The sequence below is a fragment of the Thamnophis sirtalis genome, unplaced genomic scaffold, assembly GCF_051295495.1.
Source record: "Thamnophis sirtalis isolate CommonGarterSnake01/CBP01778 unplaced genomic scaffold, rThaSir2_p1.2 scaffold_3, whole genome shotgun sequence".
Classification (NCBI taxonomy): Eukaryota; Metazoa; Chordata; class Lepidosauria; order Squamata; family Natricidae; genus Thamnophis; species Thamnophis sirtalis.
The window spans coordinates 38,205,592-38,226,992 of record NW_028261383.1 but is presented as its reverse complement, the minus strand read 5'-3'; the positions used below and the strand labels follow the sequence as shown (position 1 = coordinate 38,226,992).

The following is a 21,401-nucleotide window of genomic DNA, read 5'->3' as shown; positions in this document are numbered from 1 at the left end:
TGTTTGAGGAAGGTAGTCAATCACGTCATCGTATTGAGCTGTGTGCATTTAATCCTTTATATTTCATAGGAACTGAACGCCTGGATTTGATTGACCTGTTTGTGCTTAGGACACATTGTGTGAACCTGACCCCCCGGTGTGAAGGGAGAAAGAGAAATGGACCAGGGTCAAAGGATTGGCACCTCATTTTTTGTGAACTGAATTTTCATGCTTTGGGCTTTTGTATGTTGTATGTTGTGTGTACTCTGCTTATAGGTAAACGTAGAGCTATATTTTTAAAATGCAAGTCTTTCCCTTTGAGTAAAAAGAAATTTAAATTATCCAAAATGCCCATATAGACTGAATCTTCTTGCTGAAAGTCACCACTTTACAGGTCAGAAAAATGCTTCCTTCTGTGGGGATGAGTGTTGATAAATAATCTGATCTACTAGCTTAGATTTATTGGTTCTTCTATAAGAAAATTGCAAAATTGAGACCATTTGTTGATCTTCATGTAGAGAAAAAAATGATCCCTTTGGCAAGGAGGGCTTAATGGCTTGTTCTGGCATTCCCATGGCTAAATGAACATTGCTATGAATTAAAAAAGCATTTGGAGATACACAGGTTTCGATTGCACCCATTTGGAATTGTGTTACAGGACAGAGAGAGAATGGCTGGCCTTCCTTTAGCAAGTGAGGGAATTGGAAAAGACCCTTCCGATGCCCAGTCTGGAATCCGTGGGGAGATCTGGGCAAGAAATCGGCAGAAGATGCTGGAAGAAGGAACCATCGTTTCACAAGCTCAGGCCTGGAACTTCAGGAGCATCCAATATCAGGAGGATGAGGGTCCCCGAGGACTTTGTAGCCGACTCCACTTCTTTTGTAATCGGTGGTTGAGACCAGAAAAGCACACAAAAGCACAGATGCTGGACCTGGTGGTTCTGGAGCAGTTCCTGGCCCTTCTGCCCCTGCAGATGGAGAGCTGGGTGCGGGAGTGTGGAGCAGAGACCAGCTCCCAGGCTGTGGCCCTGGCGGAAGGCTTCCTCCTGAGCCAAGCGGAGGAGAAGAAGGAGCAGGTTGAGTTGCCGGTGAGAGGACTTCTTCTTGGGCCTGAATATAATAAACAATATGTTCAAAATTTTGCATGAAATTTTTGTAGGTTTATTAAGATATAAAATGCAAGAAAATGAAAATAGTAGGAAAGGGGGAAAGGAAGTGAAAGAAGTGTAGGGTAAATGGGGAAAAAGAAAATCATTGAAAATCTGAATCTTTTTAGCACAGTCGAATAAATGGTAACATTACAAGTTCAATGTCTTACATTTACATACTTAATATGTATTAGCAAATTCTATATAACAACAAACTTATGTAATCAACAAAACTCAATCAAAGTTTCAATTTTTTCGATCTCAAGAACAAAACCCAGCATTGGTTCCAAAGTAGAAGCAAGATTGGCTTGGTTTGGTTTGGTTTTTGGTTTTATTAACATGTGTATGCCGCCCTTTTCCCTGAGGGGACTCAGGGCGGCTCACAGAAAACCAGGGAGGGGGAGAATACAACATTAAGACGACAACATATAATAAAATAGTAAACAACATACATTCATTATTCGGGCGGGGTATCGGTCCTTATCCCCAGGCCTGACGGGCGAGCCAGTTCTTCAAGGCTATGCGGAAGGCTTGGACGGTGGAGAGGGTACGAATCTCCACGGGGAGCTCGTTCCAAAGGGTCGGGGCTACTGCTGAGAAGGCCCTCCTCCTTGTAGTTGCCAGCCGACATTGGCTGGCCGATGGAATACGGAGGAGGCCTAGTCTATGAGATCTTATAGGTCGTAGGGAGGTAATCGGCAGAAGGCGGTCTCTCAAGTATCCAGATCCACTGCCATGTAGGGCTTTATGGGTGATTAATAGCACCTTGAAGCGCATCCGGAGATCGACAGGTAGCCAGCGCAGCTCGCGGAGGATAGGTGTTATGCGGGTGAATCGGGGTGCACCCGCAATCACTCGCGCGGCTGCGTTCTGCACTAACTGAAGTCGCCGGATGCTCCTCAAGGGCAGCCCCATGTAGAGCACATTGCAGTATTCCAGCCTAGAGGTCACAAGGGCCCGAGTGACTGTTGTGAGGGCCTCCCGATTCAGGTAGGGTCGCAACTGGCGCACCAGGCGTACCTGGGCGAATGCCCCCCTGGTCACAGCCGTTAAATGGTGGTCGAATGACAGCTGTGGATCCAGGAGGACTCCCAAGTTGCGGACCCTCTCTGAGGGGTGTAAAATTTGACCCCCCAGCCTGAGTGTTGGAATATTGGCCAAATCTTTGGGAGGAAAACACAACATCCACTCGGTCTTTTCCGGGTTGAGCACAAGCTTGTTAATCCTCATCCAGTCCATGACGGCCTCAAGACCCCGGCCCATCACGTCTAACGCTTCATTGATTTGGCACGGGGCGGACAGATACAATTGAGTATCGTCCGCATATTGATGGTATCTAATCCCGTGCCTGCGGATGATCTCTCCCAGCGGTTTCATGTAGATGTTAAATAGCAGGGGGGATAAGACCGAACCCTGCGGCACCCCATAATTTAGGGGCCTTGGGGACGATCTCTGCCCTCCCACTAACACCGACTGCGACCTGTCCGAGAGGTAGGAGGAGAACCACCGTAACACGGTGCCTCCCACTCCCACCTCCCGCAGTCGTCGCAGAAGGATACCATGGTCGATGGTATCGAAAGCCGCTGAGAGGTCAAGGAGAACCAGGATGGAGGAGTGTCCTTCATCTCTGGCTCTCCAGAGATCATCCATCAATGCGACCAAAGCGGTTTCTGTGCTGTAACCGGGTCTGAAGCCTGACTGGAAGGGGTCTAGATAGTTTGCTTCCTCCAAGGACCGTTGGAGCTGGAAGGCCACCACCTTCTCAACAACCTTCCCCAGAAAGGGGAGGTTGGAGACCGGGCGATAGCTGTTTAAAACAGCTGGATCCAAGGATGGTTTCTTCAGGAGGGGTCTCACCACCGCCGCTTTCAGTGCGGCGGGGAAGTTCCCCTCCCGAAGGGAGGCGGTTACAACCGCCTGGATCCAGCCTCGTGTCACCTCACTGCAGTTAGCAACCAGCCATGAGGGACACGGATCCAGAACACAGGTGGAGGAACTTACAGCTCTCATGGCCTTGTCCACATCCCCGGGGGTAACGTCCTGAAACTCAACCCAGAGCTGTTCTACTTGGTCCCCCTGTGCCTCGGCTGGAACTGCAGGTGTGGAGTCCAAGTCCGACCGAAACCGAGCAATTTTGTCCGCTAAGAATTGGGCATATTCTTCAGCTCTGCCCTGCAGGGGTTCCCCCGTCTCCCTTTTGTTCAATAGGGAGCGGGTTATCCTGAACAGGGCGGCTGGACGGGACTCAGCGGATGCAACCAGGGTGGCTATGTGTGATCTCGTAGCTGCCTTAAGTGCCCTAGTATATTCCCTGGTGCAGGTGGTTACCATTGCTCGGTTCGATTCGGACTTATCGGACCTCCAACGGTGCTCTAGGCATCTCCTCCGGCGCTTCATCTCCCGGAGCTCCTCGGTGAACCAAGGAGGTCTCCGGGATCCGCCGCCTCGGAGGAGCCGCAGTGGCGCAATCCGGTCGAGGGCCTCTGACGCTGCCGAGTGCCACGCAGCAGCCAGAGTCTCCACCGGGCTGTGGGCGAAAGTGTCAGGGATAACCCCAAGCTCTGTCTGGAACCTTGATGGCTCCATAAGACACCTGGGGCGGAACCACCTGGTCGGTTCCTCCTCCCTACAGTGGGGGTTTGGCCTCCGGAAGTCGAGCCTCAGTAGGCAATGGTCTGACCACGACAGGGGTATGATGTCACTCCCCCTCAGACCAAGATCATAAATCCACTGCTCCGAGAGAAATACAAGGTCAAGCATGTGTCCCGCTGAATGGGTTGGGCCTCGAATTACTTGGGTCAAGCCCATGGCTGTCATGGAAGCCATGAACTCCTGCGCCCCATCAGAGTTTTCACCGAGGCTTGGTCTTTTCTTTAACTAAAGCAGTTAATTTTTCCATCTCTTCCATCAGTTTTCCCAACGACTTCTCCTTTGTGGCTATTAAAATATCCGTCCGCTTTGCAAAGAGCATCCTTTCTGCTCTCAACATATATAACAGCGAAGTTCAAGATTGTTTTTCCATCCCTTTTTCTATTAAACCTAAAAGAAAAGTCTCTGGTTTGATTTTCATGCCCTGTTTGAGAATCTTCTGCAGTACAATATAAATCTTATCCCAGTATTTCTTTGCTTTGTTACAAGTCCCGCAGATTTGGTAAAAAGTTCCTTTCTACTATTTACATTTCAAACATTTATTTGAAATTCCTTTGAGATTTGAAAAATCTTTGGCAGTTTATCAGGTGTTAAGTAGAGTTACACACCACTTCATGATATGTAATGTCAATTAATTCTTTTTTTCCTGGATCCTATTTCAAGTCCTTCGCAATGGAGATCAGAGATCCTGAGAGAAAGAGGCATCTGTCAAATCTCCCTCAAGAACTGTCTTTCAGGGGGATCCCACAGGAAGATCCAATTCAGGATACCTCAGGAGGTAATATAAGGTCCTTCCACTCTGATAAATCCTAACTTTCTCATCTTCTCTGTGTCCTCTTCTCTATAGCAAACCTCCTCCCATTTTGTTAATTATGCCTTTTGAAATTCGGTCTCCCTCACAGGGAAGCATAGAAGGAAGTCGACTCTTTGTTTAGAGGGAGCGGAAACCATGATTGAACCTCCAACTCAGGTATGAGAATAACTTTGATTTACTAGTTTTCTATTTTTTCCCTCAGGAAATCAGCTGTTGTACATATTATAGGTAGTCTTTGACTTAGGACCACAATTGAGCCTAAATTTTTTGTTGTTGAGTCACACATTTGTTAAGTGAACTTTGCCCCATTTTACGACCTTTCTTGCCACAGGTGTTAAGTGAACCACGGAGGTTAGAAGTATGGTTGTTGTTAAGTGGCTTCCCTAATGAATTTGCTTGTCAAAGGTTCACAAAAGGGAAACACATGACCCTGGGACCTTGCATCTATCATAAATGTGATTCAGTTTGATCATGTGCCCATGGGGATGCTGGAACAGTCGTAGGTATGAAAAACAGGCATAAGTCATTTTTGTCACTGTCGTTGTAAATCCCTAAAACATGTTGTATGTTGAGGACTACCTGTACTGTCTCCTGCCATTTTCCCCTTTTCTTTTGGTTGGATATTCCTTTTAGGATTTTTTTTAAGACTAATACTTTAAAAACAAAATTCTTTTTGCTAATTATTCTCCCAACTTTTCAATAAATAATATTTTACAGAATTCTTTATATTAGTCATGATGTCTGCAGCTTGTCCTATGAAAAACTGTACAAAAGAGATAGTTTGCGTCCATCAAACAAATTGATTACTTGGCATTAAATTCACAGATTCTCTGGATAAACATTTAAACTAAACAATGGCGACAGAGAATTAATTGATACAGAACATTTCTGTCCCCAACAATCTAAAATTAATAGATTAATATAGTGCATATAACATAGATGTTTGTGTGGGTAAGAATATCAACCTTGCTGTCAAGCAAAATCAAGCATTTAATCGTGAGTGCCATACAATCTGCAATCAAACAGGTGGTGAGAAAGTAGGGGAAGTCAGACACAGCACAGGTTATGTAGACAGTAATCACAGGGTCAGTCAAAATGGACGCAAATGTGTATATACCAATGCACAGAGTATGAGGAATAAACAGGGTGAATTAGAAATTTAAGTAAATGAGGGCAAAATGATATTGTTGCCGTTATGGAAACTTGATGGGATGAAACCTACAAATGAAACATACAGCTAGAGGGATTTAAATTATTTTTTTAAAAATAGACCAAATGAAAGAGGTGGTAGAGTTGCACTATATATAAGAAATACTTCTCTACAGAAATAGAGCACAACAATGCTGAAAACTGCCTTGAATTGGGTCAATATTGGGGGGCGGGGATAACATTGGTATAGGCCACCGAACCAGAGTAAATAGATGAACTTTTTGCTATCAGTTAATTAAGTTATGTAAGAAGCACATCACAATAGTAATGGTGGATTTTAACTACCCTGACATCCTGAGAGACAAACTGCACCAAGTGGAAGGTCAAACAGATTCTTGATAAACCTATCAAGAGAACTTTGTTTCCCAACAAGTAGAGAAGGGAGTCAATCAGATTGGTCTTAATTCTCACTAACAATGATGAAATGATAAAGGGAATCTTGTGGGGGAGTGATAATACAATACTGGAATTCCACATTATGCAAGCAATAGAACAAAGTCTTCGATGTTAAAAGAGCTAATTTCAATAAACTTAGAGATAGTTTGGGAATTATTCCATGGATGAGACTCTTTAAGGGGAAAACAACTCAAGAAGCTTGGGAAATTTTGAGAAGTGAGATTATAAAAGCCCAGTCTAGCACAAAACCAATGAAGAAGAAAAATAACAGCTCTCAAAAGAAATCAGCATGTCTGCATAAAGAACTCTGATAAATTGAAAGACAAAAAGGACAAGTAAAAAAAAAGGGAAAGAGGGGCACATAACTAAGGCAAAGATGAAGTGAGGAAAGTTAATCAAGTAATGTTTGTTACAAAAAAAGCGTCTTTCAACATGTTAAACCTAAAAAGAAGTCAAGGATACAATTGATCCTTTGGTGGCAGAAAGTGGGAAGAAGGTGACAAGCACAGGGAGAAAGCAGAACTACTTAACTCATGTTTTTCATCCGCCTTTACACAAAGGAAAAAACAGTCCAACTTATCAAAAACAGCACCACAAAAAAACAGATTAGGAACATAAGTTAAAATAAGTAAGTGAGCACCTGTCCACCCTAGATGAGAAGACCAATAAAGTATACTGGAGGCTAAAGCATATAAAGAACGGTTGCTGGAATTTGGTATGTCTTTTTTAATGAAAAGAAGGACTAGGGGTAACATGACAGTATAGAGTTTCCTGCCTAAGCAGGAGGTTGGAGTAGAAGACCTCCAAGGTCCCTTCCAACTAAACTATTCTAACCTATCCTACCCTACCCTACCCTACCCCCTATCCTAAATGGTGCCCCTTTTGTAATTATTTGAGTTGAATTTGTGCTAAGAACCTGAAAAATATTCCAATGTTCAAAGTAGCAAATTTCCATTTTTCCAATGCTTCATTTACAATCATTAATAAGAAAAATACATGGTTAATAGTTAAGATTATTCAAATACCAGGCTAGTCGAAATATAGAAACGTCTCCAAGTAAAAAGTCTTCTGAAAGAATAATTAGCCAAGGACCTATTAGCTTGGAACAGTGATGGCGAACCTATGGCACGCGTGCCACAGGTGGCACGCAGAGCCATTTGTCAGGGCACGCGAGGCGCTGCTTTGTCAACTGACCAGTGCTCATGCATGCGCCAGTCAGCTGTTCACCCTTTTTTAAAGCCGCTTTTCGCCCTCCCCAGGCTCCAGAGGCTTTATAGGAGCCTGAGGAGGGCGAAAAGAGCCTCCTCCGCCCTCGGGAGGCCCTCCAGAGGCTTCATGAGCTTCCCTAAAGCTTCCAGAGCGCAAAAAAACATGCCCTATGGGCAAACCGGAAGTTTGGGAACAGACTTCCGGTTTGCTCAGGGGTATTGACTGCTCCGGAGGCTTCGGGGAAGCCTCCTGAAGATCCCTCAAGCCTTCGGAGCGCTCAAAACGACCTTCCGAGCAAACCAGAAGTCACTTCCGGTTTGCTCGGAGGTTCGTTTTGACTGCTCCGGAGGCTTCCTGAAGGTCCCTGAAACCTCTGGAGGGCTTCCGGGGGGCAGGGGAGGCTCTTTTCACCCTCCCCAGGCTCCTATAAAGCCTCTGGAGCCTGGGGAGGGCAAAAAAGCATGGAAAATGGGGGGGAGCGCTTGTAGTGCATGCATGCACACTGGGGGGGGGTGCGCATTGCATTATGGGTGCGGCACACCTGCACACGACCCCCCTGCGCTCCCCCCACTTATGGCACGTAAGCCAAAAAAGGTTCGCCATCGCTGGCTTAGAAAATAAATTTGTGCCTGGATTTGGAGGTCAAACAATCCAGCTTTGCACAGGCTAAGAATTGTCTTCAATGGAAAACATTCTTCATTTTCTTATTTACTGTCCAGCCAATGGCTCAGACTACTAGCAGCTTCCTTACAATCTGAGGAGGAGCAGAGTCTCTGTGTATTGATGGTACACCACACAGATCCCTGGTTGAGCTCTCCCAGCACTTTCATGAAGGTGTTGAGGATGAACAGGATAGGTCCATTATTAAATTCATGTATTTTCTTATCTTTATCTTCTATATCTTCATTCTCCCCTTTAATTTTGGGGGCTCCAACCCTATCATCTTTTGCTGTGAGGAAGACTAGTTTTTCCAGCTTCTTCTCAATTCTCCCATATCCTTCCAATAGATTTTGAATTCCAGCCAAAATATTTTGGAATGTTAAGGTTTCCTCATCCAAGTATTGACCCATGTTTCCAAAACAGAAGAGAGAAAGAAAAAAAAACCCCAATAATGACTGCCAGTCTAGTCTTCCAGGCTTCTCTTAGCTTTTATTTTATTTAAGTTGACTTAAACACAAGTTCTTTTATGCTCTTCAAAGGGGAAGGGTTCTGTCCCCCCCTTTCCTTCTTTCCTTCCTTCCTTCCTTCCTTCCTTCCTTCCTTCCTTCCTTCCTTCCTTCCTTCCTTCCTTCCTTCTTTCTTTCTCTGCCAAAATAGTTCTCAGAGGTGCCTGTGAAAACAGTTGGTGCCCTTGGTTTTTTATCAGTTTCTGCAAACAAGTTTCCAATCCTTCAGCTGCAGAGTTAGTAAAGTCAAATAAAGAAAGAGATGCGTTGTTTCAGAAAAAAGAACCTCCGACTGGCAGTTAATTTTCACCTTCTGTAGAAAACAAAGTTCTTTTAGATTGTTTTTAGTGTGATTTAATAACAAGTAGTAGGAAGAACTGTTAAAATAAAAAGGAAGGTTTTAATCCAGAAGTCAAAAAATAAGCAACAAGAAGCAGAAGAAAAAAAAAATCAATCCGTTCACTTTAAGAGGAGAAATGGAGAATGTGATGAACATTTCAATCCACAAAAAATAGTTACAATGAAAAAGGGGAAAAAAACCTTTCCACAGCGATCCCATTAGGATTATTTTTGCAGCTCAATTCTTTTGTTTAAGGATCAATTTGACTTTAAGAAAACATTTCTTTGGGCAGTCTTTAGCAAAATAGAAAAAATACCTCACCGATGGACTAACTCTCTTTTCACCTCCTTCCTCCCAGAGCATCCCGACTTTATCAGCCTAGGGGCTGCTTGTTTACCGCGGGCTTGAAGCACTTCCCTTGGGTTTAATAGGGATTTTGCGATATCCCTGAGACCAGCAAGACTTTGTCTTCCTGATCTCTGTCTCTATGGGACGGTTTAGGTCTCAATGGACTCCCCCAGTGGCAAAACTGTCAACGGCGGTCTCAGAGTGTCGAGACTGCACATTGTAACATTGCGACGTGGCTCCTCCTTCCACAATGAAGAGTATTTTGATGAGGGTTTGCTGGCTGTTTGGTAGATCAGTTGATCCAAAAGAACAGGGCTTATTTAACCTGAATGGCACTGAAAGTCCTACAAAAACTGCCTAAAATCTTTCTTTACTCAAATGCTTTTTGTTCTGTCAATTTTGTCATCTAAACCACCGATCCTTACTAAACATAGCCATTTATCCTTTTTTTATTTTTTTATTTTTTATTTTCAAAACAAACACAACACATCCTTCTTTACATACTGTAGAAAGTGTATCAGTTGGTTTCAGAAAGACTTAATATTTAATAATAACATTTTTTGTTCCTCCTTTCCAAATCACTGTTTACAGTTTACATACAGTTGCCTTATGTTGTACCCATACCTATATATAGGTTGTTACCATTATCCCTCCTTTATTTAACTATATCGTGTATCAAAACATTTCCCCCCTAATTTCCCCCCTAATAATCAAGACTTTAAGAGCCAAGGTGGCGCAGTGGTTAAATGCAGCACTGCAGGCTACTGCTAGATCAGCAGGTCAGCGGTTCAAATCTCACCGGCTCAGGGTTGACTCAGCCTTCCATCCTTCCGAGGTGGGTAAAATGAGGACCCAGATTGTTGGGGGCAATATGCTGACTCTCTGTAAACCGCTTAGAGAGGCCTGAAAGGCCTATGAAGCGGTATATAAGTCTACTGCTATTGCTATTGCTATATTGCTATTGCTATTAACTATATCTAACTTAGTTCTTTTTTATTAACCTTTATATATAATCCAAAAGGATTTCTAATCTTCCTTTCATGGGTACCATTCAATATTCATATCTAATTATTACTTATCATAACACTACACATTGTATACATTAATAACTTTATCAATTATTTATTTAACTATATCTATTAAATTTCACTAAGTTTAGCTAGTTTTAAATTGTGCTCTTCCATCTATCAACCTGTATCTTTCCAGTAGCAAAACAGTCTCATATCTTCTGCCATTTGTGGTGTCAGTCCTCTAATCATCTCCTTAATCAACTTTATATGGACTCCTCTTAGCAACTCCTTGCTTATAAAATCTCTCATGTAATTTCGATGCCCTTCTTCTGTTTCCTTAATCAGCTTATCTTTGATTGTCAGTAGTGTTATCAATGCTATTGCTAATAAAATTTCTCTCTTTAAATCCATAAATTCTTTTGCTTTTTCTTCTTCTGTATCTTGCCATCTAGGGTAGATTTCCCCTCCAATTAGTTCCTCTTTCAGTATTCCACTCTTTCCATTTTCAGAGACAAACCAATCACCATAAATATCAGCAAATTTAATTTTTTTGTATTCATTTTCCTCTTCTGTTTTTAGGGGTTTTAACCACCACTTTTTCCACTTGATAAACATCCTCAACTTCTTCATCATATTTTGCTGTTAGATGCTCTAAGTCTTCCAGCTTCTTCTCTATCCTCTCATATGTATTTGATAATTTCTGTATTTCTGAGAATATCTTTTGCAGACTTAAAGTTTCTATCTGCTATTGAAATTGTGCCATTATCTCCAGGTAACAAACACTGATGTTCTAGCTTGGAAGGTTAATAAGATTAAGCATAGATTCACAATAACATTTTATTTTCACTTTTCTCTGGTTAAAGATATACTTCAAAGGGACATCTGTATGCTTTTCTTCTTATTACTCTCTATAAACATGTAGCAAGAACTTGGAGTGCCAAGCCAGGATAAACAGTAAGACAAACAAGTGTTTCATTTCCAATACACAAACTTTCAGCCTCTGAGTAGTAGTGTTATTGTTGCAATGCTCGTTATTTCTTTTTGTATCTTTTTTGTATTTCAAGTTTTAAAAAAGTCCGATTCTTGAATGAGTTAGAAGAACACCCACAGTAATGAAAGAGGAGAATTTTAGTCCATAGGTTACAAAGAATAATAAAAGAAAAAAAAATAGAAGAAGAAAACTTAGTCTATTTGTTTTAAAAGGCTTGCATAAATTCCATCCATAAAGATTGCATTTAAAAAGTAAGATACTGTATATACTCAAGTATAAGCCTAGTTTTTCAGCCCACTTTTTGAGCTGAAAAAAGCCGCCTCGGCTTATACTCGAGTCAGTGAAAAATTTGCCTGAAATGGAGGAGAAAAAGGGGCGGGGCCATGCCTCTGGGTGACGCTCGTGAATGGCCCAGCGCCCCTGAGTTTCCCCTCCCTCTGTGTCAGTTTGCCGCGCAGCGTGCACCCCACCATCCCCCCTCCTCACGTTCTAATGTAATGCAGGGCTATCTTATGATTCCCCTTCCTCCCCCTCCTGCCGCTCTGCAACGATGTCCCACCTCCTCCTTGTTATGGCAAGCAGCCACATAGCGATGTCCCACCTCCTCTGGTACAGTGATCCAATGATAGGAATCACTGTGCCGTGTGTCATAGGAGGTGGGACATCATCATCACAGCGGGACATCAGCATCATGAGGTGAGTGAAGTATTTCATTGAATACACCGGTATTGTGTGATAATAATTTGTTATGCAGAGCAAATTTTTACAATGGCTACTGTATATTTAATGGGCACAGGCAGGCTGTATATGTTATTCAATGGGCAATGGCATTATTGGTATCTATTTTTATTTTTGAAATTTATCGGTAGCTGCTGCATTTCCCACCCTAGGCTTATACTCGAGTCAATAACTTTTCCAGTTTTTTGTGGTAAAATTAGGTGCCTCGGCTTATATTCGGGTCGGCCTATACTCGAGTATATACGGTAACCCACTGTCCAAAATCATTCCAAATTTAATTCCGCCGCTTATTTCTTTTCCAATTTAAATTAATTTTAAGTTTTTTATAGGCAGTCTCTTCTTAAAACGGTAAAAATTCATCACCAGCTGGAAACACTTTCTCTTTCCCTATCCTTCTGTTTTGGAGATGCCCTGACTTCCTCAGCCTTGGCTGAATTTTTTGTTGCTAGCTTGAAGAACTCTTGCATCGATCAGGGGCTTTGTGATGTCCCTGAAGTCAGCAAGATGTATTCTTCTTGTTCACCGTCTCTTCAGGAAGGTTTAGGTCCGATTGGACCACCCAGCGACAAAAGTATTTACTGCGGTCTCGGAGCATCGAGACTGCACGTCCGTATCGTTGCGACCTTGGCTCCTCCTCAACATAGCAATTTATCTTGTCTATGTTTGCTTTAGAAATTCTTAATAATAGGAAAGATCCTGCAGTTCTTCCTTGGTCTGTATTTTTTTCTCCCTTTCAGGAGGTTCTTCTGCCCTTTGAGGAAGTAGCTGTTTATTTCTCTGAGGAGGAGTGGTCTCAACTGGATCCTGACCAAAAAGCTCTGCATTGGGAAGTCATGCTGGAGAATTATAAGAACGTGGCCTCTCTTGGTAAGAGTTTCCTACTCTCCAGGCAGAGAGTTCAGGAAGACATTTTGTAGTTAGATGCCATTAGCTAGTTCTTATGAAAACATTTGTATATTGATATCTTCAGAGAGAGAAGGGAAAGTTTTGTTTTTCTAGAGCTCCAAGGAAGGAAATAGGTTTATGGCATTTTGTTCAGATATATCCTAGCTAATTTATATTTATATATAAACATTTTATGACAAAATAATTTCTTGGTTTGAGGTAATGCCAAATTCCATTACACAGATTTCAACTATTTTGGTCCAGATGCTTCCTATCAAGAGTTGCCATTCAGGTTTTTTAACTTAAATGTCTTTTCCAAGATTTTATGCCTCATCCAAAGAGATATTATCATTTCTATACCAGGCCAATATTAGGATACAAATATGCAGTATATATTAGAATTTTGCACAATACCTGAAGGCAATCAATATGACTTCTGACAGAGTGATCTTTTTCCCTAACCTTTCTCCCACTTTCATTTCTCTTTCCCTTTGAAGGTGATAATGAAAATGAGAATAAAGACTCTGCAGAACCAATCAAAGTGTTCAGAAAAGGAGATGTAATGGAGAAACCCGCAATTCAAACAGATTTCCAAAGGCAGGAGAGAAACCTGTTGAATAACTGGAATAAGGAAAGCTCATGTCCTTCGATTGTTGCTCAGATGCAGGATTTTATTGATCAACAAGAAAAACTAAACAATAAATATATTGAGAAAGGTGTAAGAATCTTGAAAGAGACATTAGATGTAAATGGACCCTGTCCATCACAAGCCAAAGGAGCAGCAAATATGGACAAAGACAGAGAAAAAAAATACAGTTGGATGTTCACACTTTCTCAAGAAAATGGGTCTCTTGAATCACAGAAAAGTTTTCACATTGGAGAGAAGACAAATAAATGCAATGAACATGAAAGCAAAACTGTTAATAAAAGGACATCCAGAAGAGAGAAGCCATATAAATGCATGGAGTGTGGAAAGGGCTTTAGCCAAAAGAGCAACCTTATTACCCATCAAAGGATCCACACAGCGGAGAAACCACATAAATGCATGCAGTGTGGAAAGGGCTTCAGAACAAGCAGTAAACTTACATGCCATCAAAGGATCCATACAGGGGAGAAGCCATATAAATGCATGGAGTGTGGAAAGGACTTTAGCCAAAACATTCACCTTATTACCCATCAAAGGATCCATACAGGGGAGAAGCCATATAAATGCACGGAGTGTGGAAAGGACTTTAGCCGAAAGGCTCACCTTATTACCCATCAAAGGATCCACACAGGGGAGAAGCCATATAAATGCATGGAGTGTGGAAAGGGCTTCAGAAAAAGCAGTGATCTTACAAGCCATGAAAGGATCCACACAGGGGAGAAGCCATTTAAATGCATGGAGTGTGGAAGGGGCTTCAGAACAACGAAAGATCATGCAACTCATCAAAGGATCCACACAGGGGAAAAGCCATATAAATGCATGGAGTGTGGAAAGGACTTTAGCCAAAACATTCACCTTATTACCCATCAAAGGATCCACACAGGGGAGAAGCCATATAAATGCATGGAGTGTGGAAAGGGCTTCAGAAAAAGCAGTGATCTTACAAGCCATCAAAGGATCCACACAGGGGAGAAGCCATATAAATGCATGGAGTGTGGAAAGGGCTTCAGAAAAAGCAGTGATCTTACAAGCCATCAAAGGATCCACACAGGGGAGAAGCCATTTAAATGCATGGAGTGTGGAAAGGGCTTCAGAACAACGAAAGATCGTGCAACCCATCAAAGGATCCACACAGGGGAAAACCCATATAAATGCATGGAGTGTGGAAAGGGCTTCAGAACAACGAAAGATCGTGCAACCCATCAAAGGATCCATACCGGGGAGAAGCCATTTAAATGCATGGAGTGTGGAAAGGTCTTCAGAACAACGAAAGATCGTGCAACCCATCAAAGGATCCACACAGGGGAGAAGCCATTTAAATGCATGGAGTGTGGAAAGGGCTTTAGCCAAAACATTCACCTTATTACCCATCAAAGGATCCACACAGCGGAGAAACCACATAAATGCATGCAGTGTGGAAAGGGCTTCAGAACAAGCAGTAAACTTACATGCCATCAAAGGATCCATACAGGGGAGAAGCCATATAAATGCACGGAGTGTGGAAAGGACTTTAACCAAAACATTCACCTTATTACCCATCAAAGGATCCATACAGGGGAGAAGCCATATAAATGCACGGAGTGTGGAAAGGACTTTAGCCAAAACATTCACCTTATTACCCATCAAAGGATCCACACAGGGGAGAAGCCATATAAATGCATGGAGTGTGGAAAGGGCTTCAGAAAAAGCAGTGCTCTTACAAGCCATGAAAGGATCCACACAGGGGAGAAGCCATTTAAATGCATGGAGTGTGGAAGGGACTTTAGCCAAAACATTCACCTTATTACCCATCAAAGGATCCACACAGGGGAGAAGCCATATAAATGCATGGAGTGTGGAAAGGGCTTCAGAACAAGCAGTGATCTTACAATCCATCAAAGGATCCACACAGGGGAGAAGCCATATAAATGCATGGAGTGTGGAAAGGACTTCAGAACAAGCAGTGATCTTACAACCCATCAAAGGATCCACACAGGGGAGAAGCCATTTAAATGCATGGAGTGTGGAAAGGGCTTCAGAACAACGAAAGATCGTGCAACCCATCAAAGGATCCATACCGGGGAGAAGCCATTTAAATGCATGGAGTGTGGAAAGGGCTTCAGAACAACGAAAGATCGTGCAACCCATCAAAGGATCCACACAGGGGAGAAGCCATTTAAATGCATGGAGTGTGGAAAGGGCTTCAGAACAACGAAAGATCGTGCAACCCATCAAAGGATCCATACCGGGGAGAAGCCATATAATTGCACGGAGTGTGGAAAGGACTTTAGCCAAAATATTCACCTTATTACCCATCAAAGGATCCACACAGGGGAGAAGCCATATAAATGCATGGAGTGTGGAAAGGGCTTCAGAACAAGCAGTGATCTTACAATCCATCAAAGGATCCACACAGGGGAGAAGCCATATAAATGCATGGAGTGTGGAAAGGGCTTCAGAAAAAGCAGTGATCTTACAAGCCATCAAAGGATCCACACAGGGGAGAAGCCATTTAAATGCATGGAGTGTGGAAAGGGCTTCAGAACAACGAAAGATCGTGCAACCCATCAAAGGATCCACACAGGGGAAAACCCATATAAATGCATGGAGTGTGGAAAGGGCTTCAGAACAACGAAAGATCGTGCAACCCATCAAAGGATCCATACCGGGGAGAAGCCATTTAAATGCGTGGAGTGTGGAAAGGGCTTTATCCAAAATGGTAACCTTATTACCCATCAAAGGATGCACACGGGAGAAGCCCTATAAATGCAGGGAGTTTGGAAAGGGCTTCAGAACAAGCAGTGAACTTACATCCGATCAAAGGATCCACACAGGGGAGAAACCACATAAATGTATGGAGTGTGGAATGATCTTTGTAACAAACAGTAAACTTTCATCGCATCAACGGATCCACACGGGAGAAGCCATATAGATGCATGAAGTGTGGAAAAGACTTCAGAATACTCACTCAACTTACATCCCATCAAAGAATGCACACAAGTGAGAAACCATATATATGCATGTAGTATTGAAAGAGCTTCAGAACACCCCATAGTCTTTTTTCCCATAACACGATTCATAGACTGGAGAATCCCCAATGCAAAGATGCATTTGGATGAGAATGTATGCTAATTATTGATTTAATGAGTTCTACTGTATGTATTTTTTATTTTTTATGATTTATACATTTTTGAATGTATCTGTATATACAGTATATAAGAATGTCAAAGTGGCGGCTCACAAGCTGGTTGTGTCACATGGAGGATACGCCCACCTCAGCTCTGCTAATAGGGAAACTGTTGCAATAGGTCACGTGACGGCCATGTGACACATGGAGTTTGAAATCCATTCTATATAGGTTCATTTTAATTTATTTTTTAAAATTAGCTTCCTGTTTCCTGTTTCCCAACTTACCCATAGAGGTAAGCCAGAAGGGATAAGACCTGTCAGCAGTGTCAAATAATTATCTAGAAAAAAAACAAGTATTATGTGTAGAATGGATGAATAAAGGAGAAGCAATGGTTGAAAGATAGAAAGTGGATAAGAGAAACAAGGAGATAACAAGAGAGTCCATGGGAGGACTGTAATTTAATTATATAATAACCAAGGAAACTTAATAGTTGAAAGTTGCAGTTATGGTGAGAAGCTTACTCGGGTTTCAACCAAGGTTTAAAAACGTTTCTGCCCCTTGTTCTTCCCCAGTTTTCTTTTGTCCTGCTGTGTAGTTTTATATCTCCCAGGTTTGTTTCACCTCCCTCCCTGAACACAGAGGAGTTGCTTCTGATGGATTTCCTCTTCACCTTTATGCAGCCTAAGTTCTGAGAGGTTGCAATTAGCTAAAAAGTGGTGAGCAAGAAACGGATGGACTAAGTTTTCTTCTTCTCTCTGTGTGATTCTCTGTAATTTACATATTAAAGTTTTCCTCTTTATTCCTGTAGCTATTTACAAAAAGAAACTCCTTAAGAGTGTCTAAGCTCTTAAAGTAGTAGAATACTCTTTGAATATTCAAAACGGAAGGTTTCTTCTTTTCAGCCATACAATTAGAGGTATGCAATACCCTCAATCCAGCCACACTCTTGCCCCAGGTGGATACTGAATTGCACCATGATTGTGTACAGGTAGATACACTGGTAGATTTTATGACATGCTGTGTAGTAGGCAAGGATCTCTATTCCGCTATCTCCAAGCTGTAGCCCCTTGCCTGATTTGTGCCCGAAATAATCAAAAATTAGACAGTGCCCACCCCTATGAGTCCAACTTAACAGCAACTACCCAGGGAAAATTTGAGAAATAGACTTCAAATAGAAAGCAAGGTTTTAAGTATATTTTGGGGACTAGAATATACCTTCACAGGATGGCCTGAGGCTTTTGCTTGCAGGACAAATAAAGATCATGAAGTCGTAAACATCCTATTGGAAGAAATTATTTCTAGGTTTGGGCTGCCAAATAGTATATCATTTGATTGTGACCCATATTTCGTAGCTAAGTTTGTGCAAATAGTTAAACATCATTTGGAAGCTTTACTCAGCCTACCACTTGGGAATTCGTCCTATGGAAAAATTGTAATGATTTACAAAAACAACAGCTAGCTAAGCTATGCCAGGAGGCTCACCTGTCCTCACCGCAAACTTTGCCACTCGCGTTGTTGGGGTTTCACATTGCACTTTGAAAGCAAATAGGCTTGAGCCTCTTTGAGGCCCTTTTGGGGCGACCACATCCCTCCTTAAAGGCAGAGGACAGATCCATCCCTCTGGTGGGAGAATTGACTTTGTACCAATATGTAAGACAACTCGACAATTTTCTTTCTGCAGGACTATCGAAAGGACTTATAAATTTTACTAACAAACTTTTGTCTAGATCTTGTTATAAAGGTAATTCAATCTGGGTCAGAAGAGAGGAGACTGATACAAATAGTAAACAACTCATTTTTCTTTTTTATCAACTATAATAACATTAAGGAAATGTTAATGGATACTTTGGGTGATTATTAAGTAGAAATGTTAACATCTCTTAGAGTGTCCTAGATTTTAAATGTTTATTTTGTTAACACGTAATTAATCACTATAACAATGAAATGATAACCTTAATTAGTAAAATAAACTGGATATAAATTGCTATTTGGGGATTCGAGAAAAGACTTCTAAATCTTATTAATAAATTTCTGTTGAGAGCTGGTTATAAAGGTTTAATCTCTTTTGGGCCTGAGCAGAGGAGATGTGAGACAAATAGTAAATAAATTTTTAGTTAACTACAATAATAATAAGGAAATGTTGATGGATAATATTTAATTATATATACAGGTGTGTTGTACTAGTAAAAGTAAATTGGACAGAAGCGCTGATTTGTGAGTTGCGGGGGGAAAAGGGGAGGGAATGTTAGATATCCTACTAATTGACTTTCTTTTAGAATATGTTATAAAGATGTAAAGTTACGGTAGATTTATTGAGATTGTGAAAGTATGCCAGTAGGTAGATGTGTATTTAAATATAAATGATTTTAGACAAAAACAAGTTTAAGTAACTAATCAAATACAGTGATAATAAAATACATAAATTCTAAAATGTACAACTTAATTTGAATGACGTATATGTAATGAATGTGGAAGAAACGCATGAAATGTATCTAACCAATGGACATGCTTTCTACAAGATATGACGAAAGATGATTCATTTTTTTTCTTTGTGTGTGTAAAAAAAGCAATAAAAAATCTTTTTTAAAAAAAGAATGAACAGCTTCCCTAATTCCAATGTCTCCATCCATACCCACTTCCCCGCCCTCTTATACACCAGCGACAGGGCATGGGCCAAGTTTATCGGTGGCATGGAGGGGAATGATGGGTGGTGGAGGGTAGAGAACAAATTTATTCTACCAGATACACCTCTAAGGATTCTTTTATAACAAATACATGCTGGCACACATTGGGGGTCAAAAGCACTGATAGATTTTATGACATGCTGTGTAGTAGGCAAGGATCTCTATTCTGCTATCTCCAAGCTGTAGCCCCTTGCCTGATTTGTGCCAGAAATAATCTAGAAGTAGACAGGCGCCCAGCCCTATGAGTCCAACTTAACGGCAACTACCCAGAGAAAATTTGAGAAATAGACTTCACTGAATTATCTAGAAAGCAAGGTTTTAAGTATGTTTTGGGGACTAGAATGTAGTTTATAGTTTATAGTTTTATTGATTTGTATGCCGCCCATTCCCGAAGGACTCTGGGTGGCTTACAATAAAACAAGAGAAGGGGAATAATACATGAACAACATTAAAATATACAACATTCACAATTTCCGTGGGGCTGGATGTTTCACAAGCCCCCCGGCCTGCTGGAGCAGCCAGGACTTGGTGGCTTTGCGGAAGGCCGGGAGGGTAGTAAGGGTCCGGATTTCCACGGGGAGGTCATTCCAGAGGGCTGGAGCTGCAACAGAGAAGGCTCTCCCCCAGGGAGTCGCCAGCCGACATTGGCTGGCAGATGGAATCCGGAGGAGACCTAACCTGTGTGATCGAATCGGTCTATGGAAGGTGATTGGCAGGAGGCGGTCTCTCAGGTACCCAGGTCCGATGCCATGAAGGGTTTTATAGGTAACGACCAGCGCCTTGAAGCGGATCCGGAGACTAATGGGTAACCAGTGCAGCTCACGGACGATAGGTGTAACGTGGGTGTACCTGGTGCACCCATAATCGCTCGTGCGGCTGCGTTCTGGACCATCTGGAGTCTTCGAACACTCTTCAAGGGCAGCCCCATGTAGAGCGCATTACAATAATCCAGTCTTGAGGTCACAAGGGCATGAGTGACTGTCTGAAGGGCCTCTCGATCTAGGTAGGGTCGCAATTGGTGTACCAGGCGAACCTGAGCAAAGTCCCCCTGGTCACAGCTGACAAATGGTGTTCAAAAGTCAGCTGAGGATCCAGGAGGATTCCCAAATTGCGAACCCTCTCTGAGGGGCGTATAATTTCATCCCCCAGCCTGAGAGATGGAATATTTGGCCAATCTTTGGGAGGGAACATCAGAAGCCACTCGGTCTTGTCTGGATTGAGTGCCAACTTATTTACTCCCATCCAGACCCTAACAGCCTCCAGGCACTGGCACATCACTTCTACTGCTTCGCTGAGTTGGCACGGGGCGGACAGATACAGCTGCGTATCATCCGCATATTGGTGGTACTTAATCCCGTGCCGGCGTATGATCTCACCCAGCGGCTTCATGTAGATGTTAAATAGGAGGGGGGACAGGACCGAGCCCTGCGGCACCCCATAATTGAGGGTCCTTGGGGTCGACCTCTGCCCTCCAACCAACACCCGACTGCGACCTGTCCGAGAGATAGGAGAACCACCGAAGAACGGTGCCTCCCACTCCCACCTCTCGCAACCGTCGCAGAAGGATACCATGGTCAATGGTATCGAAGGCCGCTGAGAGGTCAAGGAGCACAAGGATAGAGGGGTGACCCCTATCCTTGGCTCGCCAGAGATCATCGATCAGCGCGACCAGGGCAGTTTCCGTGCTGTAAGCAGGCCTGAAACCCGACTGAAAGGAGTCGAGATAATCAGTTTCATCCAAGGACCGTCGGAGTTGGGAGGCCACCACTTTCTCAACAACCTTCCCAACAAAGGGCAGGTTGGAGACTGGACGATAGTTGCTCAAAATGGCTGGGTCCAGAGATGGTTTCTTCAGGAGGGGTCTCACCACCGCATCCTTTAGGGGAGCCGGAAAGTTCCCTCCCAAAGAGAGGTGTTGACTATCGTCCGGATCCAGCCGTGTGTCACCTCCCTGCTGGTCGAGACGGGTCCAGTATACAAGTGGAGGTACTCACCGCTCCCATGGCCTTGTCCACTTCCTCAGGAGAAGCAAGTTGAAACTCAATCCATAAAGCATGCTCAAGACCTTCCCCCGGTACCTC

The 21,401-nt window shown here is 42.7% G+C and overlaps 2 protein-coding genes across 2 annotated transcripts in view; both read left to right on the top strand.

The window, feature by feature from the left end:
• The first annotated feature begins 649 nt into the window (after positions 1 to 649).
• On the top strand, positions 650 to 4,751 carry LOC148047934 (zinc finger protein 232-like). The gene is made up of 3 exons (XM_087708200.1): positions 650 to 1,066; positions 4,439 to 4,553; positions 4,678 to 4,751. Exons 1-3 carry the CDS (start codon positions 650 to 652, stop codon positions 4,749 to 4,751), a joined length of 606 nt encoding a protein of 201 aa, XP_087564326.1.
• Positions 4,752 to 13,275: 8,524 nt separating this feature from the next.
• The window catches only part of LOC106543884 (uncharacterized), an 80,586-nt gene continuing 72,460 nt past the window's right edge, over positions 13,276 to 21,401 (top strand). The window contains 1 exon segment of the mRNA XM_087708199.1: positions 13,276 to 15,377. Within this exon segment, the coding sequence (XP_087564325.1) occupies positions 13,444 to 15,377 (1,934 nt within the window). The 5' untranslated portion in view covers positions 13,276 to 13,443.